This window comes from Halichoeres trimaculatus, unplaced genomic scaffold (genome assembly GCF_033239565.1).
Source record: "Halichoeres trimaculatus isolate MK-OKI-2021-1 unplaced genomic scaffold, fHalTri1.1 fHalTri1_scaffold_16, whole genome shotgun sequence".
NCBI classification, from domain to species: domain Eukaryota; kingdom Metazoa; phylum Chordata; class Actinopteri; order Labriformes; family Labridae; genus Halichoeres; species Halichoeres trimaculatus.
Genome location: NW_027437194.1, coordinates 31063278 through 31089801, shown reverse-complemented (window position 1 = coordinate 31089801; position 26524 = coordinate 31063278). Strand labels below are relative to the sequence as shown.

Genomic DNA, 26524 nt, shown 5'->3' with positions numbered 1-26524 from the left:
GTATCCTTGAGACTGTGAGAGAGTGGAAGAGTAGGTGATTCTCTATGCTGCACAGGAATACAGAATTGTAAGTTTATAGAATAAGAAATAAATATACTAAATTGAAAAACGTTGGCATTTTATAATTAAGCAAATTAATATTTATTACCACATAAACACAAACAAAAATACTGAAAACTGGTACCGTTGAGTACCGATACCAATTGCCAGGTACCGCATCAGCACCATATTGTTTCAAATGTGAAAGGTACCCATCCCTGCTCACAGGGGACTTCATGATGAACTGATCTGTCAAGTATTTCTTTGGTTAATGTTGTGCTTGTATTGTATCAGTTTCTGCATATAAGTTTTCAAGCTAATATTCCATCTCTGAATGAATGAATGTATCATGCAGAAAACAGTGCTGAGGTTGATTTAGATGTAATGTCATCACTTACTTTGTCCAGTAGAGGAAGCTCTGACTCCACATATTAAAATCATAGGTCAACAGACAGTGGTCCACACTAAAATATGTTGGCAAGGTCATATGAATAAATACATGAAGAAAATCTATTTCTAAGATTAAATATTCACTGTATCAGGCACCATATCGATGATTAGGGATTTTTCCCCTTGTTTGATATTTTGTTACATAATGATAAACCCAAGATTGTAAGCATGCAAGCTGAGACAACAGAACAGCGATGCCGCAGTCAGAACTCGATTTCATTTAGACCCACAGAATGGATGTGAAAGCCTCACTTCACCACAGCGCGGGTCTCTCTTTCATACCAGAATCAGGCACACAGTGTTCATTTCATGGTGGCTGTTTCTTTTAAAAGCTCAGTGAAAGGCTGAAGCTTGGAAGTGAAAGCCCTGTTGATGAGACTGACTAAATGCAGCGTGTTCAAACCTGCAACTGTGGCATGAAAAGAGATTGTAAGAGCACGGTTTTAAAACCAAACACTGCTCATGCTCATGTCATAAGGACTGAAACACTGAACTTGAGTGTGCTGAATTTTGGGTTTCCTTCATAATAAAAGTAAATGACACAAAAGCTGGATTAAACCATTAAATCCATGATTATAAAATACAGCGTTATGTCACAAGCTCTGGAAGTTAAGGCATATTTTTATGGAAAATCCAGCCCTTTTATATGCAAACTGATAAACATATGATGCAAAAACTTTCCTGTTTTTTTAATTTTAACACAGACTCCACAAAAAAAGAAGCATGAGTTTCTCTGGGCATTGATATTCCAGTGAGTGAGCTGGTTAGACATAAATTAACAGTAGCAGACTGAGCCTTTAATCTCTTCATATGTTCCATCACATCTTTTTCAAATTCTGGGTTGGATCAAAGACAGACACCGTCCAGCAAAGATTATAAATCATGTGTCCTTGTTTACCAAAGATTGGATAGACTGCTTTCTGGCAGCCACCTTCAGCGCAGCAGCCACAGACTGTTATCCTTGTTTATGTCTCTTTCATCATGAGAATAACTGCAGTTACTGGTGTAATTCTCCATATGTGTGATAGATTTGATGAGTACAAAACTTGTGTTCTTGTCTCCTCCCTGCCTTACAGATCAGCCAGAAGAAGCTGAAGAAATTTGAGAAGGAGTATCACACAATACGAGAGCAGCAGGAGCAGCAGGAGGCCCCCATCGAGAGATATGAGGTACACATAAACACTGAGTGTTCCTGTAAACATGTTAAAGGTACTGTGAGGAGACTTTCTGTTGTGGTTGTTCTGGTGATGGATGGGTAGTGTTTTTCTAAGATGAAAACTACATTTCCCATGAGCACCATCGCCCACCGTTGTAAAGATGTGATTCCTGTTGTGAAGATCTTCACAACTTTTACTGTTTGTTCAAGACAACTTTTTGCAGGATGCAAAGTGATGACACTATTCCAAGATTTGTTTCCACATACAATTTTTGACTGAAATGAAACAGCTACAAAACTCTGACTTTACACTGATTTTAGCTGACAAAGGTAATCTAATTCACAGCTTCAGCACAAGCCGTCACAACTCTAGTGTTGTGATGTGTTCTACAGGGCTAAAGAATGATAAAATAACACACATTTTACAGGCATTGCGGCAACTTGGTAAATTATATTGAAGTAGTCTCACTTCTTTGTATTTGCATGTTCATAATCCACAGTTTAAACTAAGATTATCTGCAATAAAATTTATTATTTCTTAATATTTCTCTGTGGTCACGTTGGATTTGCCCAGGAGAAATGGTATCTGTTAGACCAAAAATCCCTTCAGCCACAGAAAAGTTTACCTGTGAGGATGGAGAAGTTGACCACATGAAAATTAAGATTTGTCCTTTTTCCTGAAGAAAAGATTTTTTGGATTAATTTTGTAGTGATGGTGGACACTGGAGCTGGACTGGCAAAAAGAAGGAAGAGGTCAGAGCAGAAGAAGCTAAACAGGAGAGTGATAGAGCACGAGCTAGAACATGGGTTAAACAGTTTGTGATAATGCAGCAGTTATTCTACAGTGGTCTGTTCAAACTTGAGAGTCTATCGATAAAATGAAGAGTGAGGTTACACATCACAGACACGTAACAGAGCATTAATCTATGGGGAACACTAAACAGATAGTCTGCTCACCTTCTGGACACTGAACTACCAACAGAGTTTACAAAGTTGGATTGATAAAACTATAGCATTATGTTACTATAGATAAATTAACTTGTTGAGTTGCATCCTGATAAAGAAAAGTAGTTTAAAAAGAACACAGTTTCAGTTTATTTCGGACATAGAAAACAGTTGAAAATAAAAACAGTCAATTTAGGGGTACATCATACCACAGTTGCTTATAGATACTAAATAAAACATTCAACGTGTCTGAAAAGGAGTAGGAAGAAGCAAAAGCTTTTCATGTCCTACCCCCAATTACTTTCCCTCTAAATTAACCAAAATATGTTCCTTACTTCAAACCCCCCCACACACTCACACACACACACTCACCCCTTCACTCATCTATCCGTCGATTCATTCGAAGGTGTGGCGAATTACTGCTTCTTAGTAGTTCCACTTCCAAAACATAACACATTCATAAACATATATGCCTGTCTGCATACACATGTTAACCCAAATACACAGACATGTACATACAATGTACAAAAGCACATACTTGCCTATGTTATGCATTAGGGGTTTAACGGTTCATGTATCCGTGCAGTACCGCTCCATAAGGCCGTTCGGTTCGGTACAGTGCTGTATTCGAATGAGTACAGTAGGTTTACGTTAGCTGCTGCACATGGCTCTTTAATATTCATCTGAGTACTCGTCTATGATTGGCTGAGCAGGGAAGGCATTTTAATATTCATGAAGAAAGTGGTCTGTGATTCGTGCTTTGCGATCATGTGCATATCATGTGGACATGATGTCTCAATGTGAGCCAATCAGAAGATGAATATCAAAGAGCTTCCGTAGCCACAGGAGCTTGTGTCTGAATTGTGCATCATGGCTGCTGCTAACGACCAACCGGAGCTTGAAGAGCCTCCCCCTTTGCTGTATAATGGCAAGTTTTTGGTTTAATAAACATGCTAAACAAGCAAATGGTTTTGCGTTGTTCCATACTGTACCGAAAATGTACCAAACCGTGACCCTAAAACCAAGGTATGTACCGAACCGTGATTTTTGTGTACCGTTACACCCCTATTATGCATAGTTTAACAGTCCGTACAAGAATAAGCCATTCACTTAAAGATTAATTAACAGCCTTTAAGTTTACTTGATTCCATAATTCTATACCTGTCAAAAATATTTTTTCAAAAGTTGTCTTAAGTTGATGGACATTTTTACTCATTTTTGTTTGTTCATCCAGACCATTCCATAATTTCACCCCACAGACAGAAATGCACATACATCATCCCATCATTTATTTGCACTCCAAAAACAAAGGTTCACATTGGCAAGAGTCACGTCTTCTCAACAGTAGGTGATGGTGCTCATGGTCGTCTTAAATCCAGAAAAAACACTACTGATTCTGTCCACAGGTGTCACTGCAATCAACACCAAACTGAAAGTCCTTACAGAGCCTTCAACTCTCTGTCCCTTTAGTCCAGTGAAACTGTTTAACGCTAACAAACACACAATGCTGTTTGTAACCATTTTTCTGTTTTTCACACTAACTTACCTCCACCTGCTAAATTAGACTGTCTTAAACATGGCCACTACTGGATGAGAACACCTGGGATTCCACTGTTCCTGTGAAATATCCACTCCAAACACAGGCCCTGAAACTCAGTATAAAGAAACCAATAATCTTCCTGATAGTTTAACAAAAACTCCCCATGGTGTCTTTAAGCTTAAAACTTAGCATTAGTTTTTTTAAATTCATGTAAATTTGATGTGCAATTAAATCATATTCTTAAACAACAAGAGCAGAGGCTTTTACTCCTCGTTCTCACTGTGCAGCTTTATCACTAGAACAACAAGTGGAACCGTCAACCAATAAAGGCGTCAAATAACCTCTGCATTAATGACAATTCATTGCATTTGTTTTCACTTCTCAGTCACTCTTCGGTACTGTAAACAGAAAAAAACCTCCATACGGTGACAGATGTTCAGGGGCACAGAAAAAACTCTTTTTAAAGTAGACCTTGGCAGTCCTTGTTAGGGAAAGAAAAACGACATCTCTCCTCAAAAGCTATTAGTTGTACACAGCATCTCAAGGGCAGTGAGTTGGTCGAGTACAGAACAAGTTCATCAATTTCTGTGACCATACTTCTTTGTTTCCCCTTTTGAGGAGGCGTCTGACAGGACAAATCCATTCCTTTATGTGTGATGCCTTCAGATGTTTTTATGTTGGAATACAGAAGATTGAATACACTTGCTGCTGAGCAACAAACTGATCTGCTTGACTGCAGTCAGATATTCATTTTGTCTGTTTATTTTAATGTGCATCATTTTAAAGATGCTAAAGAATACTGCAAAGTATCTTTATTACATTTTTGTGCCCAGGGCTGTTGAAAAGCTCTTCAGATACTCTCTGTTTTAACAGGCTCATCAGTTTACATCAGAGTCAGTGCCATTCATCCCATATTAGTAAACATTAAAGCATCCAGAGTGAGTTTCTATTTGTTTTTACCCTGAAAATGAGCCACATTTTTACAGAATAAGAAGTGAGCTGGGAATAGCAATGAAAAGTGTCGGCTCTAAAATAGGAATGGGCTTATTATTAACAATTTTAAGCTTACATGTCACAAGCAAGACAGCTAATCTTTAATAAGACACCTCATTAAACCAAAATGTTGCACTATTTTTAACTTTTAATAAGAAAGCTTTCACATTATCTAAATCTTAACCCTTGAACTATTTCCTCGTCACCTCAGAGATTTTTGGTGTCCATTTTACCACAGCTGTCTGTTTCTGTTAATGATGTACAAACAAGTTATGTCCCGTTAGATATTACTGCAACTTTGACTGCTCTCACCTGGTCTAGTTAACTTTTACACCAATATATTCACACAGTGTTGCTCTAAAAGCTACTCGAAGAAGACATGCTTACTCATTCGATTACTACCATTTATGACTAACTCCCTTTTCCTGTGGTTATCTTTCACTTCCCTTCTTCTTTCATGATTTCTTGCTGTGGAGTTTTTAACTTCTCCTCCTCTTTTTGTGTTCTTCCTGTTTTCCTTCTTTCTCTGAATCTCTCTCTCCCTCCTCCCAGCGTGAGAATCGTCGATTGCAGGAAGCCAACATGCGTTTGGAGCAGGAGAATGACGACTTGGCTCATGAACTCGTCAGCAGCAAGATAGCTCTGCGCAAAGACCTAGACAACGTAAGACAACAAGAAAAAATAAATGTTTTTGTAGAATTTGTTTTTTTCTTTGATGTACAGTTGTTAATACAAATGTTGACTTGTCACTTCTTTAATGAGAGCTCTGTGTATGCTGCATCTAGTTGCAATAATTGACGAGGTCTGAGTCGGAGCAACAAGAAATGCATGTAGCAAAGCCTGAGGAGTGTTTGAGCAGAAGCTTTTTTCATTTGTAGTCATTAGTTTCTGGTGTTCATTGACTGGAAGGTCCAAGAAACTTTTAGTTCCTGGTAAGACATTTGAATAACTACATGGTTCCTCTGGCCAAATAGATTGTCTGTGCTTCCACTACCAGCCAAAGTTCTTGAACCTCTGTAAAGTACCGTATTGACACAATTATAGGACAACCCTTGTTGAAAGACGACCCCCTTCTTTTTGAGGCTAATCTTCAGAAAAGACACTGATAGCCAAAATTGACTTTTTTAAAAGAAACTACTTTTTTATTGAAATTCTGAGAGAATCATTGAAATTATAATTATATTCATAATTGGCTTTGAATCTACTGACTAAGATATGTATCTCAGTTTTCAGTTGCAAGATCTAAAAGAACCACTCACTTTGCAATTTAAACATTGAGTTCTGGTAATGGCCGAGCCTTTGTTACATTTTTTACAATTAATATTTTTCAGACACTTTTTAGACACGCTATCTTCAGACATTACACTCTGTAACTCTATATTTTTTGGCTGGCTGACAGTTGTTTAACGTCTCTGCTGCATTGACATCATTATCCTAAAGTTAGCATCATAACTTGATCTTACTTGTCTGTTAACTTGTCCAAATTTTGGTTCACTTTGCTCTGGACAATCACTGAGCCTCTCTATTTCTCACTTCTATCCATAGCTCCTGTCACAGGGTCTCTGCTGTGATTTACAGATGACCTCTGCCACCGTGAGGTCACTGGCTTTGCTAAAAGCTGGTACCCTCTGCTGTTGTTAATGTTGTTCAGAGCCTAGACAACTATCAGTATGTGTCAATATATAGACCCCAATTACAAGACAACCCCACTTTTCACATTATTTTAAACCAAAAAAACCTTGTCTTATATTCGGGTCAATGCGGTACTATAGAGGTATCTTCTACTACTGCTGCTTTCTTTACTTCTCCCCCATGGCTGGGTTGTTTTCAGGGGTAAATTTATCACCCGAGATCTAAATATGTTCCCTAGTTGCTGTGGTCCAGGAACACCTTAAGACTCACCTTGAACAGAGAGAGGAAAAGAGAGGAAACTTAGCAGAAAGTAGGACAAAACTAACCTCTATGACCTCACCAATATTGGGTCATGTTGTGTGTGTGTGTGTGTGTGTGTGTGTGTGTGTGTGTGTGTGTGTGTGTGTGTGTATCAGGCCGAGGAGAAAGCAGACGCCCTGAATAAGGAGCTTCTGCTGACCAAACAGAAACTGGTGGACTCAGAGGACGAGAAGAGGCGACTTGAGGAAGAGTCTGCTCAGGTTAGAGCCACTTTTCAACCCGATGTCTATTTTCCAGTCATCAGTCCTGCTTTTCCATAGATCTCATGAGGCCCCTCAGCGTTCGAAACCACAGAACAGGTCAGCACTACTGTATCACAAATTCTGAGGTGACATAAATTTGGGAATTATCATCAGGTAAATGTGGCTCAGCAAGTTTAATACAACTACTTTTACTCATGATATGACCAACACTTGCTCAGATAGTAGTTTTTGCTTAGAAGTGGCTGATGGCTGTGCTCTTGCCAAGACACGGCATCTTACTGGTATTTCAGGCAGACATTAATGAAAATAATCTATTCGTCATTACACGTAATAGTAATTCTGAGAGGGTGACAACTTTAGATGGTAGAGTCAATTCAATGACCACACCAACTCATCCCTGACTCTTGTTTTACAAACTATTACTAGCAAAAGATGTTCGAGTGTCACAAACCAGTTCAGAGACTCAGGCAGAACAACAGGGGGACAGGACGGGTCAGCAGATACACAAATAAAGAGTTTATTCACCAAACAAAAGATTACAGTGATTAGCACTGGCAGTAGGCAGGAGAGAACTACCTGCCAGGAGGGTTAAATACACAAACTGAAAGTCTGCTAAAGACTTAATAAGCCTAGACTACCTTGAACTAAAGGCAGTGAGAAAATACACTGAGCACACTAATTATGGCTGTGTCCCGAATCAAGGCTAAAGTTGTGTGTGGAGCGGTGGACACTTCTCACCCTCAATGGTCGCCACATTGGCTTGGTAGAGGAAGAGGCAGGAACAGATTGAACAATGATTGATGGTTGTAATTAATGTTTAGCAGAAGAACACCTGTAAATGGTTGTGAAATGGAATCCTAATTCCTGGTAAGTGCAAAGCCGCAGTGTTTGATTTGGGACAGCACTACCCTGTGCGATCACGCAGCCCATTTCATATAAGTGAACTTACAGAAGATAACACCAAGCTAGGAGAACTGAGGATCTGGGAATACGCACACCACGTGACTAACATTTTATGCTAACCCAGGCCAACAAGAGGCGAACCAAAACGATGAAATTCACATTAAATAAGCTGACCCGGGGGAAGGTGGCGGGCCTTGTAGTCTAGTAATGGAAGAAGGTAAGAAAAGGTGAGCTGAGGAGGTATGCAGCGCAGCCCAGATACCCCCGTCACAGGCGCAGCCATTGTTCAGCCAGAGTCAGCGCATTAAAGACTGTGAGGAAATCTGGGAGAATCTGAGTGGAGCCAGGTGACAAAAATAGCAATGACTTTATTTTTTTGAGAGTCTGGTCTCTTCTTAACTCTACCTCTCGACATATTTACAATCCTGCAAAAAAATACATGAGAACATCAGCTGTCAATCATCGTTAAACGTGACGTAAAACCTTGTTTTTAACCTTGTATAACTTCTGTAAAGAAAATTAAAACTGAAACAAGAGAACTTGAATACAAGGCAGCCAAATAATATCTTCAAATCACCACAGAACCAGATGTAAGAAACATTTCTGCAAGGCGTTCGACTCTGTATAAACAGGTTGATTACAGTTAAATACACATTTAGGCCAAACATTTTTCTGTAAAGGTTTGACAAATCACAACAAAACAGCCATTAAGCAACAGACTTATCTCTCTGTTTTCAGACGAGTCCTTTTTTGAACTACTCTTCATCTTTTTTTTTTCCTATCTGTGTGTTTAAAACAAGCTCTGAGCATGTGTCTGTCTCTATGTGATACAGAAACGTAACGTCCACACATTTCCAAGGCTTTCTCATCTTCTCTGCCTCTCCTCATACTCTCCACTTTAAACCTCAAATGTCAAAGGACTGTCATCTTTGATGTTGATACCCTGGGTTCAGTGAAGAATCCCTCCCATGCAAAGGACAGACCTGTCTGCTCCCATGTGTGTTTAGTGATGTCCTCCAAATGTCTCCTGTCTTGTTGAGTGTGTAGCTGTAGCTGTGAGTGATTTATGGGTGAGCATAGAGGTTGTGAGGAGACTGTGACTTTGCCCTGAGCTTCAGGTCTGCCAATACCTCTCTCTGTCTTATGTACATGTCATGACTCTCTCACAGTCTCTAGGGTCTCTGCTGCTGTCCTTGGTGTGTGTGCGCCATAAAACATCCTGACAGGAACTGTGTGTGTGTGTGTATTTCTCTCCACAGCTGAAGGAGATGTGCAGACGAGAGCTTGATAAATCGGAATCGGAGATAAAGAAGAACGGTTCCATTATTGGAGAATATAAGCAGGTAGGTGCTGTGTTTACCACTTTTTATAGAAACACATTTTGTTCCTCCCAGTTTGCACACGCAGCACTTTCATCCTGTTGAAACTTTATTTCTGAAGCACGTTTTCCTCACAAACACATTTTAGAGAAGTGAAACTGTAAAATTGAGACAGACCCTCTCCTGTTTGCTCTCCACTCATTTTAACACTTTGTTCCATTTTCATTTTTGATCCAACATAATGACCTCCCTGCTGTCAGTTTTACCTCTCCCTCCTGTGAGCTCAACTCATACTGCAGCAATAAAAAATGTAAACAAAGAAGACAAGACAAAAAATAAAATGTCATAATGGAGCTTTTCCTCAGAGTTCGAGCGCTCTGTATTGTATTTCTTTTTCAGGAAGTCTTACAGGCTTTGTGAGGACTGTACAAGTGATGACTTTTAAACATTTGACGGTTAATAATTTACATTTGAAAATAAGATTATTATTGCTTAAAATGATTATTTCTGAATGATATTTCTCAGTGTCAAGGACACTTTTTCAGGACAATGGGGTGAACGTGTACCTGAGTGAACATGAATCCATTTTCACCATGTTGATCAAAACTTTTTTACAATTTCAAAGTAATAGAGGACACTGGATCTGGACAGGCAAGCAGAAGAACAAGGACACTAGAGCAGAAGAAAGCCAAACAGGAGAGAGATAGAGCACGAGCTAGAACATGGGTTAAACAGTTTGTGATAATGCAGCAGTTATCCTACAGTGGTTTGTTCAAACTTGAGAGTCTATCAATAAAATGAAGAGTGAGGTTACGTTAGATCTGCTTGCTAGATGACTGGTAGGATAAAACCAGGATTCACTTACAATCCACGGCCTGGGACAATAGTCCCACGATAGTCACTTAATCGCAAGATAAATGAAATGGGCCTCAATATATTGGCATGTGCATACGTGTTTGTTTTCCTTGTCTCTCGCCTCCAGACAGATTGGATGATAAGAAAGTTCACTCTGTGCATTGCTTTCAGCACCTGGTGCGATTGTTCAGTAGCGGAATAAACAGAGTGAACCCTCTTGTCAGTAATCCAAAATCTTTGTCTCTGGGGGAGGCTGGCCGCGAGCAGCAGGCTAGCATAAACACAGAGTGCAGCAAGTGAGCTTCATGAGCTTGTGAGGGGAAAAGCAGGTTACCGTAGCAGAAGTTGGGAGGAAAAAAGATGATTGTAAAGCGAAATGCCACAGTCCAAGTGTAGAAATATTTCAGCTTCAAACTGAATGAGCAAGGGGAGCTCATCAACATGGACAAGCCAGTGTGCAGCAACAAAAAAAGGCAACACAACAAACTCACATGTCCACCTAAAACACAACCACCAGTGTTCCCAGCTGAGGAAGAAACTGAACCTGCAGATACAGAGCCTTGGTCCTGACAGTCAACACTCACTGAAGCGTTTGATCCACTAAGTAAAAATAAACTGAACAGAGCAAAAACAGTGTGCGCTCACAGAGTGTATTCTAAACGCTTAAAACCCTGACAACTGGACTGTTTATAGTTTGGGATGAAGCTGATGAGGATGATGAAGCCTCAGGGATGAGAGGAGAAACGTCTTCACAAACTCTGAACAGTCCAGTTTCCTCGGTTTGAAACGTTCAGAATAACTCTGACCTGGATGATGAGAATTCACATGGACACAGAAAGTGGAGTTTGTCACAAAAGAAATGCTTTAATACACTTTTTATTTATTACATTTTTTTATTTAAGTGAATTTTTTGACTGAGAGTCTATTTAATCTTTATTGTTTTTTTTTTTTTGTTTGTTTGTTTTTTTTTGTGTGTGTGTGTTTTTTTTAGTCACTGATATTCCAATTACAATAGTAAAAAACTCTTGCAAGAAATAAAAGTTCATTGTATTTGAAAGGTAGATTATATATTATGTTAATATTAGTGGTTAATTTGGTCTTAAAATAATTGTAAATCATGTTGTTTATCATCAAAAATTGTAGGACAATATACCGTCCAGAAAAAATTTGTATTGGCTGAGGCCTACTCCAAACTACGCTACAAACTGAGTTTATAGAGTGTGTGTATTGTCATGTTTCAAACAATGGGGCTACGGAACAATAAAATGGTTCATTACTTTGTTGCTTTGTATCCTACAAAAGAGTTGTCTTGATCAAAGAAAAGTAATGTCTAAAAGATCTGCTCTCCATTCATTTGCTTCCAAAACAAATGCAAGTCTTGGCAAAGGTCACAGCTGCTCATGGGAAACAGAGTCTTATCTTACTAACAAAAATACCCCCTCAATTTCTCTAAAGGTGGCACTGCAATCAGCTCTAAACAGACGGTCTTCACAGAGACTTGAAGATATTCGTAGTGATTTGCTGCTTGCTGATTTCCACAATATACAGAATTATATTTAACATATGTTTGCTCTGTGTTAAAGGCAGGCTTTTTGCACCATTATCAAGAGTGTGTTCAAGGTGGATTCATGTTAGGGCTATCCAAACAATGGAACAGACGGTCGATTCCTGGCCCTGTTCAGAGATTCCTAAGATTTTGTTATAATCTGTTGATTTATAATGTCAGATAGGTGAAATGAAGTTCAAGCTGCCTACATTTGACAAACTTGTCTTATGAACAACCACTGGCCTGAAAATGTAATAATTTACTAGTTAATTTATGACTGAAAGCATAAATGATAAAGTGAATTTAAAACCCCTCTGCCTCATTCCATTAATTCGACCAACTGGGCGTGATAATTGGCATCCCCTGTCAAAAGACAGGGCTCAATGTTCCTTCTGTCAGCTTCATGGATTTGTTTTGCATCCGTCGGCTTGTCGTTGAGTTTATGTTTCATAACTTACAAGCTGATTCTGCCTCATCCTGAACTTTGGATATTTGTGGACTGATTCTTCTTTAAGCTCTTCTTCTAAGCTCACCTTTCTTTAATTATCGCTCCTTCTTTGGCTCTTCTTTTAAGATCCAATCCAATCCAACTTTATTTGTTAAGCACTTTAAAAAACAAACATAGTTAAAACAAAGTGCTGTACAAGAGAGTGAATAAGATACAAGATAAAGGAATAGACATAAAACATAAGTAAAATGAATATGTCAAGGACAAGGAGCAATATAAAAGACATAAAACAAATTAAAATGAATAAAAACACAGAAGAAGCAAAATAAAATTAATAAAATTTATAAAAATAAATAAAACAATCGCCGGCTACTGTGCTTCAAAGGCCAGGGAGAAAAAGTGGGTCTTAAGAAGGGATTTAAAAATAGGCAGAGACGGGGCCTGTTTAATGCTATGAGGCAGCCCGTTCCAGAGTTTTGGGGCTGCGACAGCAAAGGCACGGTCCCCTCTGAGCTTCCGCTTGGTCTTAGGGACCTTCAGGAGAAGCTGATCGGCTGACCTGAGACAACGGGAAGGTGAGTGAGGTTGCAGAAGCTCAGAGAGGTAGGGCGGAGCGAGACCATGGAGAGATTTAAAAACAAATAAAAGAATTTTAAAATCAAAATTTTATGGGCAGCCAGTGAAGTGAGGCTAAAACAGGGGTAATGTGCTCATATTTACGAGTGCCAGTTAAAAGACGTGCAGCTGCATTTTGTACAGTCTGTAGACGGGCGATGGAGGACCCACTAACCCCCACATACAAAGCGTTGCAGTAATCCAGCCGAGTGGTCACAAAGGCGTGGATTACTGATTCAAAATGCTGCCTCGAAAGAATTGGCTTAATTTTGGCCAGCTGCCTCAAATGGAAAAAGCTTGATCTCACAACAGCCTTAATCTGCCCGTCAAGTTTAAAATCGGGATCCATTTTAACCCCCAAGTTTGTGATGGTCTGTTTGTTGTACTGGGCCAGGGAACCCAGATCTACAGGGGGGGTCGTACCACCGAAAACCATCACCTCAGTCTTTTTATCATTAAAATTTAAAAAATTAAGACCCATCCAGGCTTTTATGTCGTCAAGGCATTCAAACAACAGTTGAAGAGAGTGCTTATTATTCTTTTTGAGGGGGACATAAATCTGACTGTCATCCGCATAACAGTGGAAAGCAATACCATGCTTCCTAAGTATTGATCCTAGGGGAAGCAGATAGAGAGAGAAGAGGAGAGGGCCTAGGACTGAGCCCTGTGGAACTCCACACGAGAGAGGAGCAGAGGAAGGGGATACAGCATCACCAAGGCTGACAGAGAAAGTGCGATCAGTCAAGTAAGACGTAAACCAGTCAAGTGCTGTGCCCCTAATGCCGACCCAATGCTCCAGACGAGAAATCAAGATATCGTGATCCACAGTATCAAATGCAGCAGTTAAATCTAAAAGAACAAGGTCAACACAGTCACCAGAGTCTGTAGCTTAAAGTATATCATTAAAAACTCTTAAAAGAGCTGACTCGGTGCTGTGAAGGGATTTAAAACTGGATTGGAAAACCTCTAAAATATTGTGTTCTTCCAGAAAGGCCAGGAATTGAATGTGAACTATCTTTTCCAGAATTTTTGCAAGAAAAGGCAGTTTTGAGATTGGCCTGAAGTTAGAAAGAACTGTGGAATCAAGACCAGTTTTTTTAAGCACAGGTTGAACTACTGCATGTTTTAGCAAGTTAGAGACCACACCTGAGGACAGACTGCTATTAATAAGTGCCATAGCAGATGGCCCTACAGCGGAGAAAACCTCCTTAAATAAACGTGGGGGTATAGCATCTCTTGGAGAGCCTGAGGGCTTTAAATGACCCACAATCCCTTGAAGAAAGGGCAGAGTAACAGGCTCAAACTGCTCAAAGACAGCAGAGCACGGGACAGAGACTGAGGGGTCATACACAGAAAAAGAGATTTGAGCCCTAGCACAATTGACTTTGTCAATAAAGAAAGAAAGAAAGCTCTCACACACGGCAGAAGAAGCTTCCATGCAGACAGTTTGAGGGGCATTAAGAACAGAGTCAATAGTGTTAAACAGAACACATGGTTTGTGACAGTTTGCCACAATAATATCAGAAAAATGTCTTGTTTTTAGCGTCCTTCACAGTTTTCTGATAATGACGCAAACAGTCCTTTAACATTTGAAGTGACACCTGCAGTTTGTCCTTTTTCCACTTTCGCTCCGCTCTTCGACACTCGCGTCTGACAGCACGAGTCGTGTCATTCAGCCAGGGCTCAGATTTAGTTCTGGGCTGCCTGATTTTTAGTGGAGCAACAGTGTCTAAAACAGATTGGCAAGTAGTGTGAAACCAAGAACAAAGTTCCTCCGTATTACCCACAGACTCAGGTATGACTCAATTCTGATCAAAAGCTGCAGAGAAATGACCAGCAGCGGAGGGGTTAATAATACGGCAGCGCCGAGGAGCAGCGGGAGCTTCAACTGAGTTGCAAGCAACAGCAGCCTCAAATAATACAGGCATGTGGTCCGAAAACACTGCATCGCAGATCTCAAGGTTAAGAACAGGCAAACCATATGATAAAACAAGATCAAGTGTGTGTCCATGTTCTTGTTTTAAGATCTTAGCTCTGATCAAGCCACAACCAGGGCAAAAGTAGCCATACATACTTTAGGATAATATTAGAGCAATCTGATTTCAATCATTCATCTCGCTCATGGAGCAGAAACATCTCATTTTATGAGCTGTCCTGAAGATGAACTCAGAACTCTTGACAGCTGAGCTTGAGAGCATATTTTTTTTAGTTGTCTTCTCTCCGAATTCCTCTTACTGTGATTTTCATCCCCTCAGATCTCATCTTGTCACTTAATACTTGATATAAACCTATCCAGATCAAGTGCTGTTACCATCAGCGCGGAAGCATTATGTAAGAATCCAGCTCCTTTCCCTCCCTGTGGGGTTGACAGAAATAGCAAGAGTACATATTTAGAAACAGACCTGAGCTTCACCTGGTTCTAAAAATATTGACTGTGGAGAGTAATTAACAGAAGCTGTGAAACAAAAGAACAACATCTGATGGTTCAGCAGCCCTCAGATCATCAGAAAGCAGCGTGGAACTGTGCTGAGCAGAGCGAAGAGTGAAAGTGGGGCTCAGACATAAATAGCTCTTTTTGTGACACTGAGGATAGATGGGGGTGATAGATGGAGAGAGGGAGAGAAATTAACAGTGGAGGAGAGGAAGGACAGCAGCATTTAAGCCTGTGGGATTGACAAGTCGAGGAACGTCCCAAAATAACTTGCATTGCTTTCCAACCCAGATAACTCCAATGATTCCTCAAATATTGTTCTCAGATATTTCAGAGGCTGTGGATGCCAAGTTTCCTTTTTTCCTTTTTTTCCCCTTTTGGTGGGATGAGAGCCAAGCTAGCTTTGTACGCTAATTGCCCCTTCAGCCCACGAGGACAGAGAAACGTCTGTTAGAGTCGGAGCTAAAAACGGTGTCGAGTGGTGTAGAGTAATCCCTCTTGGATGAGTGGAGGCTGGGAATGGAGATGCACTTGGGCTTGCCAGTACATGCCAGGTACAGTGACATGAGCCAGTGCTGGTGTCTCTGAGGCCTTGTTAGCATTAGATTTGTTTTGTAGCTTACAGCTAAAAAAAGATTTGCTGAGCATTTTTAGATTGCACCCAAACTGTTTCCTTCCTACCACCGTACATACATTTGACACTGAAAGTCTAAATCCCCCAGTTGTAGATGAGCTAGGTTGTAGCAAACATAGTTTTATCAGAAGTCAGTGTGAAAGGAAACTATTTTAGACATGACTAAATTTTCCAGGAGAATGAATGAGTCTGAAAATGTTGAGATGACATCGACACTTTTTTCTGTTGAACAAGTTTTGATGGTCCTTCCATGTCAGCTATGTGTACTGCAATTGAAAGACAAGTGAAGTAAAAGTTTCTACACAAATAAAAAGATCTGATAGTGAGAAGTTTTCTGGACTCAGTTAATCCAAAGATTATCGGTGGGCTTTGGAGTATAAAGGGGCATGATACATGTGGGAGCAAAATCAGGCAAAACACAGTCATGTGACACTGCTGTTCCTCATGACTGTAGTCTGATGATTACTGCAGCTAACAAACCATTCTAAGGTGTTTCTTTGTGCTTTTTTTAACTTTATACAAAGCACTAAGAAACAAGGATGGGCTTTACTTACCCAATCATGTGGGCGGCAGCAGCAGAAAGGCAGCTTGGCACACTGTCTTCTGTCTAAAGATAGCATTCAACCTACTGTTTTGAATTTTAGATAGCCAGAAAATTATCTTGTTGTCTCAGATAACAAGCTTAGTTTCCTCAAGATAATGAGATAAATTAATTCATTATGCCAAGGAAGTAAGAGTTGTTTTCTCTGGATAGTGAGAGAAATATGTTGAGACCGTCGAAAAACAGTTCTTCAAGGGCTTCAGTACAGATATTTTTTTAATTTTACTTTTTTTATGACAGTTGTCTGTTGCCATTCCTAAAAAACTCCATAAAATATGTTTCATGAAACACAAAAAGTGTCAAAGAAGAGAAATACTGTGGAAAACTAACCTCTTCATCCTGGTGTTGAAGTTGATTTAGAGGATCCTTCTGTGAATTTAAAATCCAGCCAGCAATTTCTTCTGATAAATCTCATTGTGCTTAATTGTTACAGTCAAGTTTATCACTCACTGTGAGCCTTTGCTTTGGAAACTGTATATATAAAGGCTGCTTCAGCGCCTGCCTCGTCTGATACCTACCAAACAACAGTAAGGGTAAAAAGCCTCAGCGCTGATGGTTTGGTTTGCTTTCTGAGGCCGTATAGATATAGCTTCATTAAAGGTAGGGTCCACAGGAATATTTCGTTACTTGTGATTAAACACAACATTCTGGGCTCCTCCTCCTTGGATCAGTGCCAGCGGTAGCACAAACCCACAGCCTCGGACCGCGACTATGTTCACGAGTGTGTTCACACACTCACTGGCCCAGCAACCACCTGTAGCATCACGTTTCCATGTAGGAGAGACTCAAGAGCAGTGCTCCTGACTTGGCATGTTAGCACAAGCTAATCATGGGTATTTGACACATAACTGGTTAACAGAAAGCTAACTGACATCGTTCTTTGTCCTGTGCTGCTCTCCAAGTTCTTGAAAGCTAGTGAAGGTTGAGCCAAGCTTCAGCCAAAGCTTCAGCCAAGCTTTATCTTTTTGACATTTCGTTTCTCACTGGTTGTGTTTGTCTTCCTCTGCCCTATATCCACTATCATAGCTGATGTGTGCTATGATTGGCTGAGGTAGCCACGCTTACTCTCCACCCAGAAACGTCTTGGCACAACCAAAACATCAAAATACAGGCAGAGGAGGGGGTTGAGACATAAACAGACACTGACACACATGGATAGAGGCCCATAGGAGACGATGGAGCAGGATTATTCCTGTAAAGATTGCATTTTATTTTTAACTAGCTAACAGGAGCTTTAAATAAGCTCAAATAATAACTGACAGATGGTTCAGCTGCAAGGACTCCTTGCTGCAGACTATCATCTCTCTTGGGCTTCAAATCCCAGCAGAACACATCATTCTGTTCACTTTGTTCCTCTCATCTTCCCTGTAAATAAAAAAAATATCTAAGCTAAAATATTCCTCCATGGAGGAGAAAAATGACTGCAGACAGATTAGTACAAGTCAGATTGTCTCTAAGTGGAGATAAAGATCTAGCTGCAGGATCGATGTGGATGAACGCTCAGTTAGTTTTGGAGAGAAGATTAAAAGATGGGCATAGTTAAGGTAGCTCACAGCAAATGAAGGAGTTTATGGTAGAAAAACAAGATGAAAGACATGTAGGAGGAGGAGTGAGATGATATCTGCTCAGCTAAAGATACGAATATGGATGTATAGATTGATCTCTAAAGGAGGAGGAGGAGGAGATGTTCAGTGAATGCAACAGAGCTACAGCTACAGATCTGATGGAGATACAGAGTCTGTCTGCAGAGAGGTGGGATGACCCGATGTTCCTGTTAGAATGACTCATGTCACATCGATCCCTCTGTTCATCGGCAAGCTACAGCACAAGAGTGTGGGTGTGTGTGTGTGAGTTTGTATGTCTGACAGCATGTTCAGAGCTGTGTATTATCGGTATTCTGCAGAGAGAGAATAAAAACAGTGATTCTGTCAGGATGTGCATGCACACTCAGCCTGTGTATACATTTCGTGAGCCTCGCTGGAAAAACATGACCTCATGACATCACTAATGGACTTAACAGACGCAGTAAGAGGATGAAGACTCTGCCAGCCAGACTGATTTACTCAGACACACAAACTGAGGTGGAAGAGAGCAGCAAGGTTGCGCATGCTGGCATGTTAAGGAGGGGGAAGAACCAAAACAAACAAGAATTTATGGTCTTTTTCTGGGAAACAAAACTCCTACCTGTTTCCATCAGACTGCAACATGTATAAAATAAATTTGATTCATTTTATACATCCTGGCCCTACTTGTATTTCCACCTGCTTCAGCTTAAGTACGCAGAGAATCTTCAGTTCAGTGAAATGAACGTGCAACATTTTGACGGTATTATTGCTGGTATATGTTTTTTCTTGAGAAAACGTTTGAACAATTTGTTAGAAAGTTCATAAATGATTTTAAAAACTTCTAAAATCCACAAAAACCTGAATCGAGCCCAGCAGCTTATCGTAAATGTGAAATGATCCCGAAGGCTGAGCAAAGATTGTCGTTGGTAGCTTCTCCAGACACCAACCTGCCAGCAGCAATCACAGAAATTCTGAATAATTGTCTAACAATCTGTCTTCTTCCTGGTGTTCTGTTTCAACCTTTATGTATAGATATTTATTTCAATTCTGTTTCATAACCTGTTAAAAACCGCTGAATCACTGATCCAATTCACAAACTTTTTCCTCTTGTAGATCTGCTCTCAGCTGAGTGAACGACTAGAGAAGCAACAGACGGCCAACCGCGGAGAGCTGGAGAAAATCCGGGTGAGTATCATTCCAAAATCTTGCTGTACGTGCTTAAATGTATAGATTACAAAAAAACAGGAAAAAAATGAGTAGAGCTTTCTGTTAATCAAGCAGTGCTGTCAGTGACAAATGTTTAAATGGACTTATAGGACATTTTCTATTCACACTGTAAAAAAATGAAATCTAGGCAAGTGTTTGTGCTTTATTTTTAGTGACTGACAACTTGAACTTGAAATTAGCTCAGGCAAGTGTATTTGTAAAGCACAATATTTGTGCAAGGCAATTCAAAGTGCTTTACAGCTACAAAAAGGCAAAATAAACTCATTCCATAAAACATTAAAATAATCATCAACTAAATTTTAAGAGAGGAGTGCGGATACAATACTTTCAGTTGTCTTATACAAAGCTAAATCAAACTGTTTTCAGCCTGGATTTGAGATTTCAGAGATGACACATTACAGCTGTGTATTAGCTGGCCTAATAATGGAAGCATGTAAAATGGAACAATAGGGGTCCCAGGATTGAACCCTGGGGAACCCCACAGGTTGTACATGATTGGTCTGAGACTTAGTTACCAGTTTCAATAAGTAGTACATCCTGGAGATATGACTTGAACCAGTTTAAAGCAGAACCAGCGATTCCCACCCACTTTTCTAACCTCTGTGATACCACCTTGATCAGTGCTGTCTCAGTGCTGTCTCAGTGCTGTCTCAGTGCTGTCTCAGTGCTGTCTCAGTGCTGTCTCAGTGCTGTCTCAGTGCTGTCTCGGTGCTGTCTCGGTGCTGTCTCAGTGCTGTGGTGGAGCCTAAAGCCTGATTGGAAAGTTTCATACGCAATGATAGACAAAAGAAAGTCAGCAAGCTGTTGGTATACAACTCTTTCTAGGATTTTGCTTAAGAATAGCAAATCAGATATTTTTTATGGACTTGTCTAGTCAGTGTGGCTCATATTAAGTCCAATGAGACAGTTCTTACTACAAGTAAGACATAAAAACTGTCTAAGATGTCTGTTTTGCAGTGTATCAGTGTGAAAACACTCATAAAGCATCACATTTTGGTAGTTCCAGTATTTTTTTTTCCACATACGCCTGTTCAAGTGTTCAACAAAAGTCACAAAAAGCCTTTGATTAATCCCAGAGGTTATTATCCTCAATGGGCAATTTTTCATCAGTATTCAACTCCTGCCACCCGAGTTTGTAGGTGTGTTTCGAACGCTGTTGCAGTTTCATTGTCCCGGCTGGAAGCACGACCAAAGATTTTTGGTGAGAATGAAGAGTCAGTCCGCGGAGCCTCGGCCAGCCAGCTCACTTCCAGCTCTGGTACATTTGGCTCATGAACTATTTGTTTAGACTGGAGCTGGGAGAGGGGCCATTTTGGCAGAGAACTCGATCAGGACTGCCCAAGGACTCACAAAAGGACTCACAAAGGTTCACTGCTGTAAGGACAAGTCTTGTTAAAGATGCAGCAGGGGTGTGCGTGTGTGTGTGTCAACAGCTCTGTCATTGTATTTGTTCCTGTGCTTGTTCCATCTTTTGCTTTCTTTACTAATGGAGCAATAATACTGACAGCAATTGCTTCTGTAAGTGGTGTGGGGGAACAGCGAATTACAGCGAGTAATACAACATATAACTCAAAGTTACAACAATGTTAATTCAAAATGCTGGAATAACACTGTGGCATATTTATTGGCAAAAACTCAATTTGAAGCGACGTCAGAAACAATTTGAGCTGCAGAACTCGGCTGCTTCATTGAAACTCTCATCCTCTTCTGCAGTGATGAGCCCAGAACAATATGTATGACTTGCACTCAGCTGTGACAGTTTAATCCAAGTGAAATATTTTACTATTCTGAAAAATTCATCTTACACAACACAGGGTTACACAACTGTGAATACACACACTGCCTGTTTCTTTAAGCTCAGTCTAATGAAAGTCCTAAAGAGCTCAGCCCAGTAAAAGTACCTGAATGGAGTGTTTTGTTGTGTAGCTGTCTGCTTTACCCCTGATAATAAATGCTCTGTCCAATAAAAACTCATCACACAGTAGGCCACCCAAAGGAGCTCTTTGACTAAAGCTAACAGAAGAGAGGAAGAATAGCCAGCCTGTGCACGACTCTAATGAGCTGCAACGCTTCAGTTACCACACAGAACGTCTCTTCTCCACATGTAAAAATATCTCTTGTGAAGAGAGAGCGGGGACATTCAGAGTGACATAACTGCAGATATTTGCATTTAGTTTAGACGGTAGACATTTTTCTGCTAAGCTTTGTCTCTGCACTAGCAGTTGGCATCTTCTGCTGGCTCATTTTATTCTTGGACTTTCTTTGGTTTATTTTAAAAGCATGCTGATGATAGACATGAAACGGTTCTGAAATAGCATCAGCCAACAAAAATCAAGGTGCCCTCAAACTTCTCTCCACTGAGATGGTAACCTTCAAAACTTTCAAACAGATTTGATGCTTTGATTACTTTTTGTGGAGTTGGAAAGTGTCTGTTTCTGTCTTCTCATTTGCAGATCTTTCTTCTTCAGCAGGATGTTCAGATGCTCAGATGCTCAGTGCAGAGAGAGGCTGATGAGTAGCTGTGGCTTCAAGCTTTGATTAAAAAAGAAACCGGCCTGTGTTCTGGATTTGACGGTCAGCAGAAACTGTATAATTAGATCAGAAATGGGAATTATGAAGTCAGGAGCAGGAAGTGTATTTTTTCTTTTGATGGCGCTGAGCTTCATCTCTTTTCCTTTATGAAGTCAGTGTTTTCTCTGCAATGATTGGACAAGAACTTGGTACAGTGGTATTGATTGTATTTTCAGCAGCATCAGCACAGGTCAGCTGTTTTACCCAATGACCTGAAATCTATTTTCTTCTAACTTCACTCCTCACATCGCTCTACCTCTCTTTCTTACGCCTTACTAAAAAAAAACAACCTCTTAAAAGACATCTACTGACCTTAACCTTTCTTTGTGTTCCACTCTAGTCCAAAGTGGAGGGCTGTGAGAAGTGTAGCAGTCTCTTTAACAAAGAGGGACGCGTGCGAGCCGCTGTGACCTCAGCCCCGGCGGGGGGGATGGAGGAGACGGATGAGGAGAAGGAGGATTTGAAGAATCAGCTGAGGGAGATGGAGCTGGAGTTAGCTCAGACGAAACTACAGCTAGTGGAGGCCGAGTGCAAAATCCAGGTACGCTGACACGTGTTTCACAGAGGTTACACCCTTGACAATAACAAACTTACACTCACAAACATGAATACACACACAGCCAAAACTGTGCTTCATTCTGCGTGACGACACACCACTCATGTCTGCAAAGACCAATTCTTTCAAGAACTTTTGGCAAATTTTAAAATAGCAAAAGTTATAGGAGTGTCTGGAGACAGCAACATCAGCCAGTGTCTGCTGGGAGCTACACACCATCACACAATGACTGACACAGAAATGGCCCTGACACAGTGAAATGTGTTATAAAAGGTTATAAAAGAGCAGACCTTCTGCAGACACCTCTACACACTACAGGTGGACTGTTTTTTATAATAGTTGATATGTCTACATGTATATGTAGCCTGTTGACCTTTGAAGGACGTTCCTATTTACTCTGCCTCTCATTATTATTATCAGAGTGCTCAGTGTTTGAATTTGATCTGTGACTTTTTATTTTTGGTGTTGCTGTATTAAAGCATATGAAGATATTGTTACATGTTGCTGTCACAGCAAAAGCCCCACAAATGACTCTGTACTGGCCTGTGCTAAAATATCCATGAAGCTCAGTGTCATGATATTTGTTCCCACAACAGTGTATCATTGTTCCTGTCCTTTGTATTGATACATCAGAGGAATAATCACGGTCCTTTTATTTCCCTTAAATTCCCATAATCACAACGACCCTTGCGCCTGTAGATGATTTAGCCAGTAGGCTGATACTAAAACAGAAAGCAGCCACCCCTGGTCTTAAAATATGAATCTAATGCAGAAGTGCCAGAAACTGCAGCTCATGGAGCGTCCACTTGAAGCTGGCCACAGAAACACCAGAAACCATATACAGACCAATTCAAAGAAGCTGCTTTTACAGCAGCACCTCACAGTTCTTCATCTGTACCTTCTGGAAAGAGGCTAAAGGCCTCCCTGTTCACCTCGTTCAAACTGAAAAAAAAAGGCTGAGTTCAGTATTTTTGTTATGGCCTCTGTCAATGATAGGCTTCCAAACTCTGTATCAGAAACAAATGGGTGACATCACAGAGACTATGTCCAAGTGTTACACACGTGAGCAGACTTCACTAATGAAACAATGCAGTGAATCAAAATCTGAAAATGAGGAAGCTAGTACGAAGAACTCGTTAACATGTCCACGGCTCTGCAGAAATGTGCAGAGAGGAGCAACAGAAACACATTACCATCATGTTTGACATTGATATGAAACAACGCGATATTCTCTTCAAGTCCTGTTCTTTGGACTTCCTGCACAATGACTGACACTCAAAAATTACCCAAACACAGCCCCATGAACAATAAAAAGTAAGGATGTAGGGGTTGGTCTTTGCTGATAATTGAGATGGAAAACTTCTAAAGGTTCTGAATTTTAATTGTGGCAAAATCATCTTTCTTTATTTTGGAACTATCAAAAAGTATTTCAAATTAACCCTCTGATTCTGATGATGATATTGAGCTCCAGGACTTGTATTTTTGTTTCCCTGGTTTTGCCAGTATCTGCATCCTTCAGGTTTTCTCATCACATTGTTCTGGTTTCTCTGACACACCCCCAGTGAATCATTAGAGATCTGCTGGCTGTTTGAAATGTTTGGATTATAACTCGCTGTGTTTTCATCACAAGATATCTAGCTTGTGGATACACCTTATTTTGCTGATTTCATGTGGTGTCCTGAAGTCAAGGTTATGATTCGGGAATAATTACTTTCCACTCAGTCTAGTTCTTCAGGTTTCAGATGTTGTGGGGCTCTGGTCTCATGAATTCAGTACCTGTGAGTCACCTGCCGAGTGGTTAATAAAAAGACCATATTTTACTCTCATGACTTTATCAACCCTTGAAGGCTCCACATATCACAGCAGGAATGTTACTATTCACAAGATTACTCAAAGCAATTTGGAGCTTTATTGGTGTGCCTGTCTGAATTACTGGATGACTGATGGCTCTGCAGGATCTGAAACAACGTTGGGGTGTTAGAAGAGAGTAGTCATAACAAAGGGGAACGTTTTAGTAATTCTTCAACACACAGGCTGTTGGTTTCTGTCACTTAGTGTGAACTTCAGTCCCTGTTGTTCTGTGTTCTCTACCAGAAAGATGAATGACAGATCTGTTTTTCCCTCTTCAATCAGGACCTGGAGCACCACCTGGGTCTGGCCCTGAACGAAGTCCAGGCTGCCAAAAAGACCTGGTTCAACAGAACACTGAGCTCCATCAAGACCGTCACTGGGACGCAGGGCAAAGAAACCACCTAACCTGCTCATCACATCATCCAGTTTTTACCCAGATCCCGTCTGGAGTCCTCACTGACTAACCTCCAGACGGCTAACGTAACCCAGCGGGCTGTAACTTTAGCTCAAACACTGACCACTCTATCCCAGTACGCCCATTACTACAGACTGTGTTTTCTGTCCTCATCTTTCCCTCCTGATCTAATCAGCTCCGTTTATTCCTCCTCTTCTTTGACCCTGATGACTACAGCCAACTGTGCTGGTGAGAAAGGGTTGAAAAGCACAGTGGAAGTACCACGGTACCACTTTCCCCTGAAGAACAGTGTGCTTCCACTGGTCACAGAAAGAAAAGCATTACATTAAAGAAAAGCTTCATTTATCTCTGTCTTTGTACTGCTGATGTTAAAGCCCCGCAGAAGGAAGGGAGGATATCTGAACTGAGTCTGTCCTGACGGGACAGAAAAGAAAACACTCCGTCCTTCCTTTTTTTTTCTGCGCGCTGCCCTCGAAACTACTGGCACAAACCAACCTGTCCCTGTACAATGTTTGTTTAAGGTACGAGAGCTAATAGACGCCTTTTCAAACTGAGCTTTTTCTAATTTACGTTGAACGAAACCGTTTTTATTTTTCTATGTATGTACATGAATGTGCTCATGTAAAGAGGATACCTGTGTGAGTGGTGTGTGTTGGAGTGTGCATGTTTTTTGTTTTGTGTTGACTGTGAGGTGCTCATGTGAGAGTGAATGCATAAAGAACTGACTGAAATATGAAGTGTGTGTATAAAGAAAAGAGGGAGGGCGCGTGTGGAGGTCTAAGGGAAAGAAAAAAAAGCACTACGGTAATGAGTGAGAGCATGCAAGGGAATTTCTCCTGGTTGTCTCCTTTAATGTTCAGACATGTTTATGAATGATGCTAAAGAAGGTTTGCTGACAAAGGCTTGATGGAGAGGTCGATAAAGATGAAACTATATATGAATATATCACAGCAGGAAGCGTCTAAAAGCTTCGCAGCCGGACGTTGAGCACGCCGGAGGTTTGTTTGGTTTGGATCTTCCAGCACAAAGAAACTTAAAAAGCTCCAAATCAAACAGACCTCTACATGTGTTGAACAAACTCCAAACTCACTTTTAGGTGGATGCAAAACTGAAAACACACACACACACACACACACACACACACACACACACACACACACACACACACACACACACACACACACACAAATGTAGAGCAATGGAGTTACTGCTGCACTTGAACACACACTAAAAAACCTTGACCCCCCCTTTTCTCCTGGCGCCAGCTCCACCTGACCTCTGACCTCTGGCAGGGCTTTGCTCAGATCTTTTTAAGGCAGGTTTGCAGACTGTGTTGTGTTAACTTTCACAGTCTGGTGCTGCATTTAGAGGCTTTTTACCGCTACAAACACTCACACTGAAAAAAACATGTCTTTTAACAAGAAGGGACACAGAAAACCATCGGTGGTCTCTTTACCTGGAACAGGACTCTGTCAGCAGGGTTTTGAGGTTACTACTTGCTAGCAAAGTTTCAGAAAGTGTTTAGGGTTGATCTGAAAGATTGTAAGGATACTGGTGCTGAGAGAGCTCTGGGTGACCAGGAACAAGACAGAAGAAGAATAAGCGAGTGGAAGGAACAGAGATGAAAAAGAACAGCCTGAAGAGCAAAGGCCAGAAGACTGGGTATCAAGTAGTCGTGTCTCCTTGCCTGCTTGTTTCAAATGGCCAG

The 26524-nt window shown here is 40.6% G+C and overlaps 1 protein-coding gene across 3 annotated transcripts in view; it reads left to right on the top strand.

The window, feature by feature from the left end:
- The window catches only part of rabgap1 (RAB GTPase activating protein 1), a 125957-nt gene extending 99951 nt beyond the window's left edge, over positions 1-26006 (top strand). For all 3 annotated transcript variants that reach the window (XM_074689963.1, XM_074689962.1, XM_074689964.1), the window contains 7 exons: positions 1566-1658; positions 5676-5786; positions 7172-7276; positions 9442-9525; positions 19310-19381; positions 22335-22535; positions 24684-26006. In XM_074689963.1, coding sequence (XP_074546064.1) covers positions 1566-1658; positions 5676-5786; positions 7172-7276; positions 9442-9525; positions 19310-19381; positions 22335-22535; positions 24684-24806 — 789 coding nt within the window. In that variant the 3' untranslated portion in view covers positions 24807-26006. The remainder of the gene's footprint in view (positions 1-1565; positions 1659-5675; positions 5787-7171; positions 7277-9441; positions 9526-19309; positions 19382-22334; positions 22536-24683) is intronic.
- The last annotated feature ends 518 nt before the right edge of the window (positions 26007-26524 follow it).